The following is an 18,497-nucleotide window of genomic DNA, read 5'->3' as shown; positions in this document are numbered from 1 at the left end:
TTCTTGTTTGCTTTAAACAATCACCATCCCTAACAGCAGCACCCAACGTGTATGGTGATGGTAGATCTCACCCAACCTTTACTGTGCTTCTCACTTCCATGGACATAAACGTACCAATGTAGAAAAGATTAAACTATATATATGAATACATGTAAATGGTTAGAAAACATCATCAGCAACAATTACGACTACACATTTAGGATTGGAAAAAACACCACAAACAGGAAAAAACACCACAAACAGGAAAAAACACCACAAACAGGAAAAAAAAAACACACACACACACATAGAAACGCCTTCACCCTGCTGTTCGGATCTTTATTCCTCTTTGTTCTTTGGTGCCAAAAGAAGAAGCAGAGACATAACCAAGGCGTAGAAGAAAACAAAAGAAACAACATAAAAAAGCAAAACAACAACAACAAATAGAGTGAACGACATGAATATATATCCATTACGCCATTGCATCCAAGTCTTCACATACTTCCAGATCAAGTGCGATACCCAGTAACGCATACACCAGCCGTTCACTGAGACTCACAAGATAACCCTTCGGTGGTAGTAATATCAATCGTGTTTGTTTACCATCTACAGAACTGCCATTAAAACCCCCATGATGCCGTGAAGCGGTTTGTAATACCGGCGGTGGTGTACCGGGCGAGGGAGGAGGTGAAAGTACCGCATCCGCCTCCCGCGGCATCTTCTCTTCCTCTGAAGTGGAACTATTCGGCATAGATGGTAATAGTGTTGTAGTGGGAACTGGAACCCGCACTAACTGCAATCGTGGACGTTTCACGGGATCTGTTGCCGTCACTGGACTTTCATTCACACCACTCACTTCCAGCGAGGGCGTGTTACTAATTCCACCGAGTGGCATTGTCATGGCAAGCGACCGCGTGGTTCGCTCAAACGCATCCTCCCACGTGCCGGAACTATCACACTCCTTCACACTACACGTCCCGGGTGAAACAGCTTCTCTCTCGCCAGAAACAGGCCCACTCCAGCAGGCGATATCATCCAGAAGATTTAATAATTCACATGTAAATATGACATGACGTTGTTGTGGGGATAGCGGTGTAGAAGAGGTGTGAGGAGACACAACTCTAGAGAGTGGAGATGAGGTTGTTTTCGCCAGCGTCATATCTTCTTCCATCCAACTGAGTAGTGGTTTTAATACAAAGTAGACACCTGCACCTATAAGAAATGTTGGCACATCATCTAGACTCGTAATGGTGGGAAAACACTGATAAAGAAAGTCCTCCACAAATTCATAAGTTTCACGACAGTGTCGTTCAAAGTCTGGATCATTTGGATCAAGTGACTTCTTTGGATTCCATATGTGTCCAACAAAACTAAGATCACGTGATGCCTCCTTTAACCACTCACGTTCAGAGCGAACACAATAACAAGCGAGAATCATACGATTACGCTGTTCCACACGTTCCAATCGTGCCTCCTGCTCTTCTTTTGTTTTTAACATACTTTGTTTGTAATCATCATGTGGAGTGTGACTGAATATAAGTTTCCATGCATACACCGCTGCTGCTGCAAAGACACGACGTTGAAAGGCATACGCAGCGCCCCAGCGTTCAAATGGTCGATCTACTCTTTTCTTTTTTAGATCCTTCTGGCGTAGTTCATCCTCTTCTATAATACTCTGGAATCGAACAGAGGACGGACACACGGAAAATGGTTTATTACCATGTTTGGTTCCACATGCTCGTGTACCCAGACGATAACACACAGTACGATAGGACGCTAATTCCAGGTGTAATTTATCGTGGTGTACTTTACTACCATCACTTCTGCCTTGCTTTGGGCCATCTTTAATAGTAGTAGTAGTAGTGGTAGTAGTTTTATGGATACTACTATTGCCTTTCTCATCTTGCCCATTCTCTTTTCCTTTACTATCTTTATTGTTATTAGTAATATTATTATTACCATCATCTTCATCTTTACCTTCACATTCCTTGAGCTCTTGCTCTTTCAACTTCTCTACGCTACCACATTTCAACTTTAAACTTCCTCTTTCTGCAGTAGAAAGAGTTTCTAATGCAGAATCTGGTCGTGTTGGACATGCATCACACATAATTCGCATTGCGTAGAGAATAGACTTTGGTGCACGTAACAAACGATGTAAAACGCCAACTTCAAAACTTTCCCTCTCTGGATGATAATTATCGATGGAAAAAGTAGAAATACGAGTAGTTTTTAAACTTAAGGGTGGAACAATAGTAGCATCTTTCATTGCTTTCCGTTGAGTTTCTTTTCCCTTTCCATTTTCTTCTTCTTCTTCTTCCGATTGGTTCCGCTTCAGTTTAATCCCCAAAAGAGAGGAAATGGGTACACTCACAATACTTTCCTTTTCATCATCCACAGTAGTAGTAGTGGTAGTAGTACTATTAACAGTAAAAGTATTAGTATTAGTTCCTGCTCCTCCTTCAAGACGGGAACGCATGAGATTTTTACGCCTTTCTCTCGCACGCTCAAACCTTTCTCGGGCTGTCATAACACGTTCATTACCTTCCTTTGTATTTTTACCATCACTTACAGTGGATGTATCCTTACCTCCATTAGCTTTTTCATTTAAAATAGCCTTTTTCTTAATAGCGTCACGTAACTTCCTTTGAGTCAAAATTCGAGCAAAGAAACGTTGTAATCGGTAAGCCATAACATTTTCATAATGCCATCTTTTCTCTTTCTCTCCTTCTTCCTCTAACTGCAATCGTCGTTGTTCTGCTGTTTTACGGGAATTATATTGATGCCAGCAACGAGCAATTCGTTTTGCCATCTTCACTTGTACTTCTAAGGAATCTAATTTTCTACCAGTTTCTACTTTCACAGGCGGTTTCATTTCCACTTTCTCTTGTTGATAATCCCCACCCTTCATTTTTTCTTTATTTTTTAGATATTTAGACTTCGAATTCATATACTTTCGCAGATAACGAACAATCACCCTAGTCGCTTCTTTTTTTTGCTGATTTTCTCTATAAAGAGTTAATGCAGATGGGATACTACTAGATACCTCAGCGTCAGACAAAGATTCAATCGATAGAACACGACGTTGGGCACTAAGAGACTTTATATCCTTTTCCAATGAAATATCCGGCGGAGAGGTTGGAGATATCAGTTTAAGTTGTCTCCTGGCATTCGATACCTTGTTTTCATTTGTTACATTATTATTATTATTATTCTGAGACTTCATTTCCTCTGTCCATAACTCTTCACGAGAGGGAATTAGAGCAGCTAGACCTTTTATAGTTTCCCATGTCTGTTCTGCCTCTCTAATGTGTGCTATAGCTACAACGTCTGTGGTACTTGCCGAACGTCCTACCTTTAATAGTGCTTTTGTCTTTGATCCCTTTACTATTCTTGGCGATGATGATGATGATGATCCTCTCGTTGCTGTAGTGCCTGCTGTTTTCATTTTTGCGAATGTCTTCTTTGTTGATATTCCGCCCATTCCTGCTCCTTTTCCTCCTATACTAACCGACTTACCTTCAGCTTTGGATAGTGCAGTAGCACTAGAACACTTTTCAAGTGTCGTACACGGCGAGAAACATTGTTTCCCTCCGCCCAACACCAACTGTGGAATATTTGTATGACTTCTCTGAGAGTTACTATCATTCTCAGCAACAGGTGTTATGGAGGAAACCGCAGTAGTTGTTGGAGTTGTGCCAGACCAGCCCATCTGCGCAACCCCAACAAATGGGAGTTGACTTTCCTGTCCTTCTATATAGAGTTGATCAGAGGCGGGGGTACAGGAACTCCCTTCCGTGCCGGCGGTACTGCGCATTATATTTCCTATGCGATTTTCAGTGCTCTTCGTACTACAAGAACTTCTCGTAGTGTATCCACGATTGTTTCCTGTATTTTCAGAATGGGAAAGTGCAATACTACTCGGTCCAGATCCGGCCGCACCACTACGGTGAAAATACAAACAACCAGCCCCACCAGATTGCTGTCGCTGCAATCGCTCATCAAAATAGGCAGAACGCACATTGGAGGCAGAGGGAATAAAGAGAGGTGTTTCTAAGATACTTTTGTCGGCAATAGCAAAAGAGGACCATTTGGATAGAGCCTCACGAACCCGTTCGCACACTTCTGTTAACTCTTGCACAATGAGTCGTTCCTCTGCACGTAGAAAATTCAAATATCCCACAGGAGGTTCATTTGATGAAGGAATAAAGAATGGCAATGGCAATGGTGCAGGACTACTTGCACCACTTTGCGTTAAAGGTGCTAACAAATGTGGAGTGCTTGGTGTACGCTGAATAAAAGAAGGTAATGGTGAAGCAGAATCTTCACTTTTTTTTGATTCAATTTGTGGTTGTTGTTGCTGTCTATCTGCTGAAGTAGAGGGTAAAACATTACTTACAGTTCCTAATGGACGTCGTACTTCACGAGAGCATTCAGCCAAAAGTAATAACAATGCGACATTGCACCTTTGCAGTTCTCTTAAACCATCTGTAAGTGTCGCTGCCTGAGACCCAAGAATAGAGATAGTGTGAAGTTTTGAACTACTTTGTGTGATCTGCTGTTGACTATCTTCACAAAGAGCTAAAAAACGACTGAGGGTCTCATGCACACTTTTCCGCTGTTGTGATAATACTTCCATTTTACGACGATAAGGCTGAAGATGCTGACAATACGCTACCATTTGCTCTAATAGTGCATCACTCCCTTTATGGCTTTTTACTAAGGCGTTCCCTGATGAGGGAGTAGAAGTTTTAAAGGAAAGACTACTACCAAGTCTTTTAGGTACACTATTGCTTCGTTTAACTTCTTTTGCAGGTCGTACTCCTTGTGGTAAATTCCGATTACTTTTTCGCCGTTTTTGGCCCTTCTCCATAGTGAGACCAACACCACTATTATTATTACCAATACCACTACTAGTACCAGCACCCAAAACATCAGTTATTTTGTTGTTTACTATTCTCAGTTTTGATTCCACTGCAGATGAGATAACAATTCCCTCTCCTGAGGGTGTTAATACCTTCTTATCATCTACAGTATTATCATCTCTATTTCCAACAGTCTCTGCAGACGAAGATGCCGCTGCTGCTGCTTCCCCACTTAATACAGCAAGAATCCATGTCTCTTGCGGTGCTTGTCCAACTTCCTCGCATAGTTTCTTATAACAACGCACGGCTTCTGCACGGGCATCCTTATCAGGGGGAGCGAGTACGTCCAGTGGTTGTTTACGCCCTGACATGGGCCGTATATTTTGTTTGGCGTCTAGTACAATATTTCGTCTAGCAACACCAAGTACACCTGTTGACGCCGATCGTTGTGGTGCGGAGCTGTTCTCAATCACAATATAGTTCTTCTTAGACTCCTGCGATGAGCGACGCATTAGGGACGATCGTTTTCTATCATTTGCCCCACCCTGAAACGCACTCGTCATACGTTGTTGTTGCTGCTGTTGCTGTTCCGACACCCCGCGTGGTGGCGGTGCGGGATTTAGTGAAAACATCGGTGGTGAGGCGGCGAGGGAGTGCCGTTTTATCGTTCGCGGTGGACGTGAGGGGGCCGGTGATGGATCCGTGCGATGTTCAATGATTTCTTTTCGCAGACTGGCCACGGCATGGCGGGCGAGTAGTGGCGAGGCGGCACGGCCCTGCACGGATGGCGGTAGGCGGCGAATGTGCATTCCAGACGGCATCGTTGTTGTGCGGCGCAGAGGCGGTGGGGGTTTCAACAAACTGTCTGTGCGGGTAACAGGAAATGGACGTCCCTTCACCGGATTATTATTATCATTACTATTATTATTATTATTATTATTGTTACCAGTACTACTAACAGTAGGAGTAACAATGCCCTGCAGGACACTTTCTGCCTGCGGAGAGGAAACACTGGAATTGTTAGTGTTGTTATTGTTATTATTATTCTTATTGCTGTTGCTTCTGTTGGCACCTTTTAATTTAGGTGATTGGGGTGCCATCAACGTTGTTCGTCGTTTGCCTGCCTTCGCGTCCATTTTGTATTTAGTGCAAATATACACACACAGAGAGAAATAAATAGTGCAAATGGAGTGACTGGTAGAAGTGGCCGTGCGTTAAAGAGAAATAATCTGTTCTCGCAATACGATTGGTTCGGAGGGAGATGTGTCAACAAAAACACACAAGCAAGCACTAATAATAATAATAATAATAATAATAATAATAATAATAATAATATAACAGTAATAGTAATAGTAAATAATAACGTGGGAGTTAAATCGTTTCCGTATATCTATAGGTTTCACTTCTTTTCTTTCAGAGTTTCACACAACGTCTAATCCTTGAGAGATAAAAAACAAAAAAAAACCGAGCCCCCGCCAGCCCAAGAAAATATCGCACACACAGACACACAGACTAAGACTAAGATTCAGAAAGAAGCAATCAGCGGAGCACCTAAAACAAGAAGAAAAATAAAAAAAGAAGAGACTAATATATGCTTCTCCCTTGTTGTTGTGTATGTATGTGCCTAGCTTAATAACGTAAATGAAAGGTATACTTCTACCACAAAGAAAGAAAGAAGGAAAGAGACCCAGAGCACTCAACCAAGTAGAACTCGTTTTCTCTATCTATTGCACTCTCTCCCCCTCCTTAATAAATAGATCAATTGAGCGATGAATTTCTTTCTACCTTTCTATTTGTTTTTTTTTTCCTTTGTTGTTATGTTCTTATTTTTTTTTTTTTACTTTATTTCGTTCCTTTTTTTTCCGTATGGTGTGGACTCGTGCTTCTGCTCCTATTAGCACTGTCCATGCGTTAGGGTATGAAAAAAGAAAAAAAAAGAAAAAAAAAGAAAAAGAAGAAACAAGAACAAAAGAAGATAACAAAAATAACTTTCATCTCAGGCTATCCTAAAGCCCAACAATCACATTAACCTCAACATATATTCTATAATACACATACACATACATACACACATATATATATATATATATGCATCAAACGCAACGGACAACTTGTAAACAACACAAAAAAGAACAACACACCATAAACACCAAACCAATCCCCCCATCTTCCATCTTTCTTCTTCCTTTTCAATTACAACTTAAAATCCGGATCTGTCTGCCGCACCTGCACCACATGACTACGCAATTCCTGCAATCGCTGCTTCTGCTCCGGTGTTAACAGTCGCTGTTCCTCCGCAGTGAGTGGCCGGCCGCTCGCCCCGCCGAGTTCCAGTTGGGCGGCGTACATGTACCACTCCGCATAGAACACCCGCGCCTGCCGCTCCGCCGCCTCCACGTGCCGCTCAAACTCCACCCGCACAAAACGATCGCCAAACGCCCGCTGAACGGGGAGAAGTCGCAGGACGTGCAGTTTGAGTATGGCGCGGTATAATTGACAGACGGCACGGCGCCAGGAGTCACTGCGTAGCGGGTAATTGTCTACCTGCGTCGGGTGCTGTAATCCTGCAAGAGAGCTATTCTTATTATGGTGGTGGTTACTGCTGTTATTATCCTCGTTAGTAGTAGTAGTAGTAGTAGTAGTAGTAGTAGTAGTATGAGTAGTATTTGTGTTGGTTATAGTGTGAGAAGAGGAAGGGGTTGAGGAGTTATGGACATTTCCACAACCACAACCGCCATTCTTAATACTACCAGTTCCAGTACCTCCACTATTTTTGCAAGTAGTAGTATAAAAAACAGCACTCTTCAGTTGAACTCTGATACTTTTATTGTCAAATATCCACTGAGATGACACCCTGCGCATTTTCTTTTTCTGTACTTTCTTCTTTTAAATTGTTATTTTCTTTCAGTTCCTTATCGTTAGCCTCAAGACCCCACTCAAAACACGAGAAAAAAAAAGAAGAAACAAAGAAAAAACAAAAAGGTATTATCAGCACTTTATAATAAGCAGCGTTTTTATTTATATATTTTTTCACCATATTTCGCTCTTATCTTTTCCACTTACCTCCTAGAACACAAAGGAGATTCATTGCTTCTTTTTTCTTTTTGTCACCTACCAATATTCCAACTATAGTAACGAAAAAGTAATGACCTTTACATCGTTCTCAAGTTCCCCCCATCTCCCTTCTTCACCTTTGCAAAGAGAGATGGAAGAAATGTAATAATAAGCATAATAATAATAATAATAATAATAATAATAATAATAATAATAATAATAATAATAATAATAATAATAATAATAATAATAACAATAATAATAATAAAACAGGTTACCAGTGTACATTCACATTACTGGCATAACAAGTTCATAACAAGTATATCCTCAACCAACAAAAACAATATCACTTTAATTTTCAATATTTGTAGTCCTTGAATGCGCTATTGATGAGCCTGCTACTTCAGATGGCGTCAATTCCGGTGGTTCCACTACTAATTTTTCCTCTACACTTGTAGAGAGCATACGTTCCCAAAACGAATTTGATTGTCCTTGAATAACTGAAGTTCGCGCTAGTGAATCAGCTCCCATACGCATTCGACCGCTCCCAATAAGAGGAAGTGCTCCTATATAGGATTGTCTAAACACATCCACTTCTCCTAGTACAAGTTTCTGTTGAGCTGTGGGTGGTGGATATCCTTCATTCACATCAATTTGTTTAGTCTTCCAAATACGGTACACATCACGTGCATTATCTTGTCTCTGTTTACGCAATTGGGCACGTTCAGTCACTACTTTGTGTACATTTTCTGCAATTCTGTTTATTGTACGTTGGGCTGGTAAGCTTATAAGTCGTGGATCCATTCCAGCTTCTCTAATGGCCTCGGTTGAGCGTTCTGCCAAGATGCGTTGTCGATAAACCATGGCAATAATAGTCATATTTAATTTGGCAATCTTTTTTTGTAATTCACGCTCGTAGGCATATTTTTCACGAACTTGAATCCAAATTTCTGATGTAGTAGCACTGTTTAAAACGAGTGCACTACAGAGTAGCTCTAGTGTTTTACCAGTTGTTGGACGTTTAACTTGCAATGTCCTTTCACTCTTCATCACATAGTGGTGTAACATGACATAAATATCACTTAATGAATTTAATTCATCTCGTATCATTAAGAGTTGACCATCGCCATATCGTGCTTTCACCATATGTGAAAATGGGTCCATCGTATTTCGTAGTTTAAGTGGCCAAGGATGATAACCACGGACATACTCTGTTGTTAACATTGGTAGAAGTAATGCACGAGCAGAAGATATGATATCTCGCAATGCCGATTGTGTGGAGTAAAGAGAGTGATTATCACGTAATGTAGTATCTACTACTCGTGCACGATTGGCAATACTTTCCATTGTTGTGAATACAAAATGTTTAAGATTTTCTAATTCATCCAATACTCCATGACGAAGGCGTCGTAATTCCCTTCGAAGAGATTCTCCTTTTTCCTTCCAATAACGTCGCAGAAAATGTAAATCAGAAGATTTCTTAAGGTAATTAATCTGTTCATCCTTCACAGCAAGCAAATTAGTTGTTTGTACACGATTTAATGTATAACTTTGTTTCATCTGTTGATGGCGTTCTGCAAATTCCGTTCGTAGTTTCTGTTCTCGTCCATGTGGATCATCTTCCATGGCACTAGCTATAATGTTCATATTTGCATGTTTTGCCTTTGAAACATTCCCCGGTAGTACCTGATCTTTTTCCACTGCTAAAAGCACAAGATCCAAGAGACTTTGAATAGCTGTGATATCAACAGAGATTTGTTGTTCTTGTTGTGCTAGAGGCGCTGGGGCAGCAGTACCAAGAAAAACACTAGCACCAGCTAATGCAGAGTGACTTGCCTCATCATGATCCTCAACATTGTTTGTACCAGAACGTGGTAGAGCAAATACAGAGGCATTTGGATTGACACGTCGTGCAGCAAACATCCCAGGGGTTACAGACATCATCATAACAGATGCTTCATTTGCTTGGGCTCTTGTTGTACTTATATTTGGAAATCGAGAAGGTTCACATACAGATGTACCTGCTCCACTTCGTGCTTCTAAACTTGCGGCATAAGCCATAACTTGTTGTTGTTGTTGTTGCTGCTCTTTTAGTAAGGTTTGATATTGAATTCGTTTTTGTTGTGCAATGGAGAGTTGGGATCGAAGGACACTACATTCTTTATATAGAGTTTCACGTAAATACTGAACAACTTTTTTCTTTTGTGAAGTGTATGCTTTTTCTTCATTTAACTCTTTTCTAAGTTCTTGTATTTCTTGCTTTCGCTCCTCAATATCCACCTCAAGTTTCTTCGAGTACGCCATCAACCGTTCATACTCCTCTCGACTCACCACAGTAGAGCCATTAATGTCTGTAAGAACCCCAACTGAGACTAACTGCGTTTCCTTTCGCCATTTTTCAGTTGCTGGAATTGTTTGCGTGAATGCTAGCCCATTTCCAATATGCCGTGAGGATCCCGATGATGGTCGCACCACACTATTTATATGCGTATCCGCATTAACATTCGCTATAGTGGTCGTTGTAGATGGAACTGAACCAGAAGCAGAGGCGGAGGTGTCTGGTCGTGTGGATTCCGCACGTTTATTTTTCGTAGCACTTTGTCCCCCACTTTCTTCTCCCCTTTCTGGCGTACTCTCTGGATGGGTGGAGCCTAATCGTGGGGAAGCCCCACCAACATTTGCAGTTGTATTCGTATTTGCAGTCGTAGAGGATCTGTTTGCGTAAAACGATCTTCCTCCAGCATTCTGACGAGATCGGCTGCTTTTGGCGTAATTGGCGGGAATTGTAAGAGCGATGCCACCCGGCAGAGACACTTTTGTCACATGCGAGAGACCAGATGGTGTGTTTTCATAATAATTAGGCGTCACGGGGAATTTTTCAGTATTCGCCAAAGCGGAGACTGGAGTCGCGGAAGAAAGAGAAGAAATATTCTGTTGTTCTTTTTCTTTTTCTTCTTCTGGTTGTGGTGGTTTCTGTTTTATATCAATACTACCAAGCGTTTTTGTGAGACTGGATATATCATCTCTTCCCTCCGCAACAGTAGCGACCACACGTCCACTAACAGGATCTCGTGCATAACTAGCACTAGGGAGTACTATTGGTTTTTGCCTAAACTCCTGATATATTTCATGTAATTGCATAGCCGCTGGTAATCGCTCTACATCACCTTGAAACTGTGCATATTTGGGAACTTCTTTTAACAGACGATCTAACAGGGTGCGACTCTCGAACACCTGCCGAAGACAATCCTTTAAAGATCCAATATCGGCAATACGCAACTTCTCTGTTACAATAGAAGTAACCTGCTCTAATACTAAACGTAGAGTTTTAGGACACGGCTGTTGCGAAAGAAAATCTGTATCATCCACACCATCGTTATGCTTTGCAAAGTTTAATCCACGTGGAGTATCTTTTCCACCATGTTGTAAAGGCTGATTATGTTGATGTTGTTGCTGTCGACGTCGTGCAAATATAGGTTTCCCTCCTCCTCCTGTTGTACTAGACGAGTTGGACGTGAGAGGCGTGTGATGATCGTCCAAATCCCACTCCACCCGTTCCCTGTTCTTTTCCTCCTCCCCCGCATCCACCAATCCAAACTGCACGGCGAGGGACGGGCATCGCACTTCTTCGTAATTTGCCCGCCGCTGCAGCCGCCGCATCACCCGCTGATAAACATCTTCCAAATGCGGGTGGACGTCGCTCTGGAGAATACTCGCCGTGGCTCTGGAGCCTTTCTCTTTATGGCCCGCGTTGGGTATATTCGCATCCTCCAGAGCACTGGCGGGTGATTTGCCCGTTATGTTTACACCGCCGCCCAAATGCCATACGTTTTGTTTAAATCCGGCATGAGGACTGTCAATGGCACGAGTTTGTCGTCTTTTTGTTCTTGTTGGGATTGTTACAGTGGCGGCACGTGTGTTTTGGTTATTCACAAATACACGGATTTCTTCCTCCTCATCTTCTTCCTGTCGCATAGTGGATGAGTCTTAATAAAAGGAACAAAAAAAAAAGAAAGAAAAATTGAAATAAAAAGTCCAGCAACCAGAGAATTCTCTTATTTATGTAAATATTTGCATTTTATTTGGAAACATATGTACATACACATTGTAAAAGAGAACGAATGAAAAAGAAAAGAGAGTAGAAAAAAAAAGATCAGAAGGGGTAATAAAAACGTCAGAACAACTGACATCCAGCGTAATTTATATACAGCCAAGCACACACACACATACAGAGAGGGATACCCATACGTTTCTTTACGTGTTAAGGATTTCCCCACTGGTCTGGTTTACTTCTCTCCTAGTACTCGCTTTCACAAAATATAATACTTAACATGGGAAGAAATGAAAGAGATGGGAAAAAACAAACAAACAATACAAATGAAAAGAAAGGGGAACAAAAGAAAAACTTTTTACAAGTACCATGACAACCGAGGTTTCTGCGAACACCTCTATTAAGTACAAACTCTTGTAATTTGGCACATTAAAAGCCAATCAAAATTCTATCGCTATCTCTTTCTCACTCCATTTCTCTTTCTTTCTTTCAATCCATCATGTTTCCTTTACAAATAAAAATGTTTACTGTCAGTGTGAACCTGCGTTTGCGATCTGTTGCGGTTGTACTTGGTACTTTCCTCGGATAAAAACGAAAAATAAAAGAGGAAAAAACAAAGAAAAACAAAAATAAAAAAAAGTACGCATGCAATGAATGTTTTCTAGTTGGATCAGTGTGAGAGGGAATAAGAAACGCATATATAATAATTGCCGATCATTTTTCTTTATTTCTTTCCTCTAAAGGGAATATAACACATCAAATTTGCTTAACCACCTCTCGTTTCCCCTTAATGGTTGAAACGTTTTTTTTTTGAGGTGTTGAACAACACCAATAGGGAAAAGGTAGAAAGAACGAAAACGAAAAAACAAACCAAAAACAAATTAACATCAAGGAAATCTACAAGTCAATAAAGAAAGAAAGAGCACATGATGGCACAAAATGTACACATTATGCTTTTTCTTTCTTTCTTTCTTTCTTTTTTTCTTCCTTTTTTTATTGACTTGTAGATTTCCCCCTTCTACACGTATATATATATATATATATATATTGTACGATGATGAGACACCCGCAAAGCGACCCGAAAAGCATAGCAGTAAATCTAAAAAACAAAAAAACAAACGAATAAACAAAGACAGAAACACGTGGATGAAAAAAAGAAAAAAAGAAAAAGAAAAGAAAAAAAAGAAAAACAACATCACTAATGTCAACAATAACAACAGCAAAATACAATTACAAACCAAAAATGAATACAAAAAACAAAGTGAGCGAATACAATACTCCTCAGCAAACACCACGTGGAGGTGAGGGTGGAGGTCGGGAGGGAATCGCCGCCGCAACTGCAGATGAATTTTTCGCACCAGTCAAAGAGGCCACACAACCTTCTCCAACGAGAGGTGTTTTCTGTGGATTCCACTGCACAACTTTGCCCGTAACGCGAATAACTCGTACTCGTTGTTTCCCTGCTGCTTTTGGTGTGGTTGTGGATGTGGATGTGGATGTGGATGCGGTTTTCAATACGGATGATGCAGATCGTACAGGTAATGATTTCTGGGAAACAGACGTTGACGGAAGTGCCACTGAAGGTACACTTGATGGTGTTGACATGGGACCACGTCTCTTATTCTTTTTCTTATTCTTGTTGCTATTATTATTATTATTATTGTTATTAAGGGGGGTTCTTCTATTTCCATTCACAGAGCTGTCTGACGTACTCGGCAACCGATGCTGTTGTTGCATATTCTTGTCATTATTACTAGCCTTTTTCTTCTTATTCTTTTTCTCTTCCCTTTCCTTCTTCTTTTCTTCGACAGAAGCAACACGCATCGTAACATTGACAGTGGGACCCGTACTTCCATCGATCGCTACCTTTACAGAGAGTGAGGGTTGCATACGTTCTTTTAACTGTGTGAGAAACTTCTCCCAATCGGCAACACTTAACAAGGCATCCGCTACTCCTTTCAATTCCACCACCACATCCCCCGCGGCGAGACCAGCCTTTTGTGCTGGTGAGTCAGATTCTACATGTGTAACGTGTAGATTTACGTGTGGCCGTAGAGTTCCCTCTAATGCCACCGCAGTGAATCCAAAACGTGGAATAGTGTACACAAACTTTTCTGGCGCTCTCAATAATAATTGATGATGATGATGTTGTTGTTGCGGTTGTACGACGCTGGATGATGGAGATACCTGTTGTGGTAAGTAATGCCACTCTGGGGATTCCTGTTCCACAGAAAGTGCGGTGTAGCGACCCTCCATCATCTCACAATCACTCTTCTGATGTTGATGAGTGGCATATAATGGGAGTGTTGGGATAAACGATGGTGGTAAACCCGATGGACTGGAATTTCGTGATACAGTTCCCATCACCACATCCTCATTTCCATGTATATCATTGTAAATAGGACGTATATTAGGATCACTACCAATACTGAGATGACCATGACTGGTATCACTATTCCGCATGTTATTTCTATTACCTTCCGTGTTTCCCTCATCACCGGTTCCAGTAGATATATGTACGACATTTTGTGTGTTGTTTGGGGTTCGTGTACTAAGACAACTCTGTCCACGTGATGCGGCCCGGCGATTTTCCTCCACATGTAATTCAGAAGAAAGAAGACAAATACGTTTCTTATGTATAGCACACAATTCTACAGAATCACGTAAACCACGTTTCATAAGGTGAAGTTCATGTAATACCTCCTTCATGTTATACATCATTCGTTTAAGGAGTGATTCATGGAATTCTAGCATGGTTTCACCAATATAACGATGTTCACGCACACAGAATAATTGAAAATCCTCCAATGATGTAAGACTCCCCATCACTTTCTCTGTACTATTTCCTTTTGATATTGCTATTGTTGCTATTGTTTTGGTAGTTGAGTTTTGTAGATCTCCTTCCTTAACAGATCCAACAACTGTTTCTTCCTCTCGTTGCAGCATAGCGGATTGAAGGGCATTCATTCCCGCAAATGCCACACGCGTAGACTCTACGATTTCTCCTATTAACGTCTCGTCAAGTATCTCCTCCACATCACATGACCGATTCGATCGCATTTGTGCTTCAGGCGAAGAACCGTCAAGCGGAATAATTGATTGTCGTGCTGGCAGATGATGTATCCATTCAATAGGCGGTACTAACTTTTGTAATCGCACTTCTTCTTTTCTTTCTTCTTCTTCTTCTACGTGTCGAGAAGCCATATTTGATGATTTTAATGGAACACAGGATTCATCCTTCTCACCACCTAGAGCAGTATTCTTTGAGGATTTCACAGTAGAACTAGCACCTCTACGATTTACACTAGTACTATTTATAGTAGTTGTACCAGTACTAGTACTAGTTGTATTTGTATTATTCATATTATCATCCCTCTTGGTATTATTTGTTGTCTCACGTTCTACTGGAGATGCCCGCCATGATGATGACGTATGATGATGATGATGATGATGGTGTAACGTATCATCTTTAGAGGAGATTCGAAAAAACTGTTCTGCAAGAAGAGGATGTCGTTGTGCTATTTTTACAATTTCACGCCATTTTAACAGTAATCCACTGAGTGATCGCACAAGTGTTACTTCGGCCTCCCGTGCGTGTACGTTAGACTGGGCAGCTCCCTCCACCATCACAGATTAATCTGTTATTACAACAAAATTGATGTAATCTACAGGGATTAAACAAAAAGTATATATATATATATATATATATATATATAGTAGTGTGTATGTGTATGTGTATGTGTTTGTGTGTAAGAAACTACGAGAATCTTACGGGAATAACACACACAGACACACAATTCCCCCAATCAAAGTAATTGGTTCTCCTTTTTTTATATTTGTCCTTTTACTTCTTAGTGTATCTTTTTTTTTTATTCTTAAATATACAAAAGTATATATTTTATATTTCACTAGTAAACCTCAATAGGGCCAGCTATAAATAAATAAATGTCAGACAGTAAGAGAAAGAAGAAAAAAAAGAAACAATAAGAATAGAGAGAGTGAAAAGTCACAGAATTAGAAAATATCAATTACTACAAGAAAGTGTTTTATTTGTTGAGTTCTCACGTATTTTTTTCTTCTTTTTCTTTCTACACAGTTCCAGAAATTCACTAGGAAAAACACAATAGAAACAATGACTGCCTGTAATTCCACTTGACGGTAAAGGCACTCTCTCTCAAGAAAGAAAAACAAAGAAAAGAACACACACAAAAACAACAAAGAATCATATATACATGTATATAATATATATATATATATATATATATATATATATATATTACAATTAATTACACTACTAGGGAGAGTATCCTACCGTTTTCCTTTTTTCATCTTTTTGCCATTCTTGTCGTTGCAAAAAAGAAAGAAAAAAACGAATACGGATGATTTCAATACAAAACGAAAAAAAAAGAGTAAAAAACGAAAAAAAAGAAAGAAACATCAACACTGCTATACATGTTATTTGCCTGCTTTACACACGAAGATCTGCCAAACAGAGATAACACCATATCATCACATCACATCACACAAAAACACCCACTCTCACGTACATGAATAAAAACACTAACGACAGAAACAAAACTACACCACACAAACAGCAACAAAAGAAAACAACAAAAAAGAAGACAAAAAAAACACATCACCTCAATCCCTTTGCAGATGACCATCGTACAGTTCCCTCCAGTGGTTTCGCCTCCTCCACATCGTAATTGCGACGGAAGTGAAGTCGTGATGTTTCATATGGAAGTGGAGGTTCTGGCAGGGAAATCGCACTTAACATTGGCGTTGTGCCGGTTTGAGGTTTACGTGAAGTTACAGGCGAAAACCATTCCGCCTCCCGCATCTGCGCAAGCGCAACTGGAGGGAGAAGCACAACACGCTCTTTCCCTAATTGAGGATCCGTTCGATCTTTTTCCTTTTTTTTCTCTTCTTCTTCTTTCTGCTGCTGTTTGTTAACCGAAGAAGATCCCCCTCCTTCTCCTCCTCCAGTTATCATCTTTTCACCTTCTGTCTGGGGATGTGAACGGCAGTAGGACGGTATACCGTCTGGGCTAATAACAGGCTGACGGACGTGGTCCATAAATCCCAATAACACCTGATCGGCGTGATCTGTAAATACCACCTGCTCTCGTTTTTTGTTTTCTTGATCTGTAACAACCCACTGTTTCTGTTCGACTCCCTCTCCTTCTTTTTCTTCTTGTTGTTGTTGTTCTTCATAACTTCTCGCTGGATCCATGAAGGAGTGAGATTCAGGAGCCCCATATAGACTACCTTGTGTGGCATTCATTGAGTTTTCTGTTCTTCTATTAGATGCATACATACTTTCACGGGCTATCGTACGACGTGATTGCTCATCTACAAAGGAACGACGAAGACTCTCTGGTACATCTCCCCATAATACTTTTCCCCGAGCCACCACACTACTAATGCCATCAAGTGATTTAGATATAGAACGAGCGTCAGTAGCAATGACATCTTCAACAACAATTCGCTTTCGAAATGGTTTAATGCGCAAGTCAGAAACTTGCAGACTGCGTGCCAAATCAACAGAAACAGTCCTCGGTGACTTTGGACGATGAGGTGAACTGTCAAAAATATCATAGCGTGGTGTAGAAGCTTTATCGCTACTCCATTTGCTGTATATATTATTACTTTTTCGACTTCCTCTGGTAAGTGATTTAAATGTACCTTTTAATGGGTCCACCACACATGGGTTTGCACGTGCCTTTCCCCCATCATCACGTTGAAAACGTGATCCATCCCCATAGTCAAACATATGATTGTATGTCAAAACGGCAATATCATTCCGTTTTTCCATCGGTATATAACAACCTTTACTGCGATGATTATAGTACACATAGTCCTGTTTTGTACGGTCAAAACCACGCATGGGATCATGACGGCGATACTGCCGCTCCAGACATAACATTAAATAAGTTTTACGATCCATTACTTCTTGTTCTCTGCGTAGTGTGGAGGAAAGGGATCCCGCATGCTGCACTAATAACGCGGGTGTTCCAAAGTCTCTAGACTCGAATGAACCATGTAATCCGCCTGATCGCATTAACACATTCGCCCCTTGGCTTGGCCGCACAGAAGGTCCAAGAACACCAATCACATCTTCTCGTGGTATACGTATAGTACTCATAGGACTTGCTTGTTGCTTTAGTGGCTGTGCTGTTATAGTATCACTGGATTGGGTATTTATAGAGCATTCAGTACCAGTAACACCACCCACCGCTTCTGTTTCTGTTCCTAATTCGGCCTCTGTTGTAGTACTTGTTGTTGTTTTTGCTGCTGTTGCGGCCAAACCGTTTGAATTACCTTTTGCCAATCTATTGTAATCTTTAGTGATGCTTCGAGCATTGGCTGGAGAGTTCCCACTGATGTCGAGGTCCATCAATGATATATATATATATATATATATATATATATATATATATATACCCCTTTCTCTATTTTTTTTGTTTACCCACCACCCTTTAGAGTATTGAGTGCAGAAACTCCACCCAATATATCAACTCCGTGTAATTTTTTTTTGCGAGAGGTGAATA

At 40.7% G+C, this 18,497-nt stretch overlaps 5 protein-coding genes across 5 annotated transcripts; all 5 read right to left on the bottom strand.

The window, feature by feature from the left end:
* Window positions 1-451: 451 nt before the first annotated feature.
* On the bottom strand, window positions 452-5,977 carry LSM04_005794 (uncharacterized protein; the record flags this gene model as incomplete). Its single annotated transcript, XM_067338426.1, has 1 exon — window positions 452-5,977. One exon carries the CDS (start codon window positions 5,975-5,977, stop codon window positions 452-454), a length of 5,526 nt encoding a protein of 1,841 aa, XP_067193754.1.
* A 1,057-nt stretch (window positions 5,978-7,034) lies between these two features.
* Window positions 7,035-7,703, bottom strand: LSM04_008342 (uncharacterized protein; the record flags this gene model as incomplete). The annotated part of the gene is made up of 1 exon (XM_067338425.1): window positions 7,035-7,703. The coding sequence occupies one exon, from the start codon at window positions 7,701-7,703 to the stop codon at window positions 7,035-7,037; it is 669 nt and encodes a 222-aa protein (XP_067193796.1).
* Window positions 7,704-8,246: 543 nt separating this feature from the next.
* On the bottom strand, window positions 8,247-11,870 carry LSM04_001287 (uncharacterized protein; the record flags this gene model as incomplete). Its single annotated transcript, XM_067338424.1, has 1 exon — window positions 8,247-11,870. One exon carries the CDS (start codon window positions 11,868-11,870, stop codon window positions 8,247-8,249), a length of 3,624 nt encoding a protein of 1,207 aa, XP_067193661.1.
* A 1,357-nt stretch (window positions 11,871-13,227) lies between these two features.
* LSM04_007939 (uncharacterized protein) lies at window positions 13,228-15,573 on the bottom strand (the record flags this gene model as incomplete). The annotated part of the gene is made up of 1 exon (XM_067338423.1): window positions 13,228-15,573. The coding sequence occupies one exon, from the start codon at window positions 15,571-15,573 to the stop codon at window positions 13,228-13,230; it is 2,346 nt and encodes a 781-aa protein (XP_067193792.1).
* Window positions 15,574-16,582: 1,009 nt separating this feature from the next.
* Window positions 16,583-18,343, bottom strand: LSM04_005048 (uncharacterized protein; the record flags this gene model as incomplete). The annotated part of the gene is made up of 1 exon (XM_067338422.1): window positions 16,583-18,343. The coding sequence occupies one exon, from the start codon at window positions 18,341-18,343 to the stop codon at window positions 16,583-16,585; it is 1,761 nt and encodes a 586-aa protein (XP_067193738.1).
* Between the last annotated feature and the right edge of the window lie 154 nt (window positions 18,344-18,497).

This window comes from Trypanosoma melophagium (assembly GCF_022059095.1).
Source record: "Trypanosoma melophagium isolate St. Kilda chromosome Unknown ctg15segment0, whole genome shotgun sequence".
NCBI lineage: Eukaryota > Euglenozoa > Kinetoplastea > Trypanosomatida > Trypanosomatidae > Trypanosoma > Trypanosoma melophagium.
The sequence above is the reverse complement of the archived record's forward strand: the minus strand, read 5'-3'. Positions and strand labels throughout refer to the sequence as shown.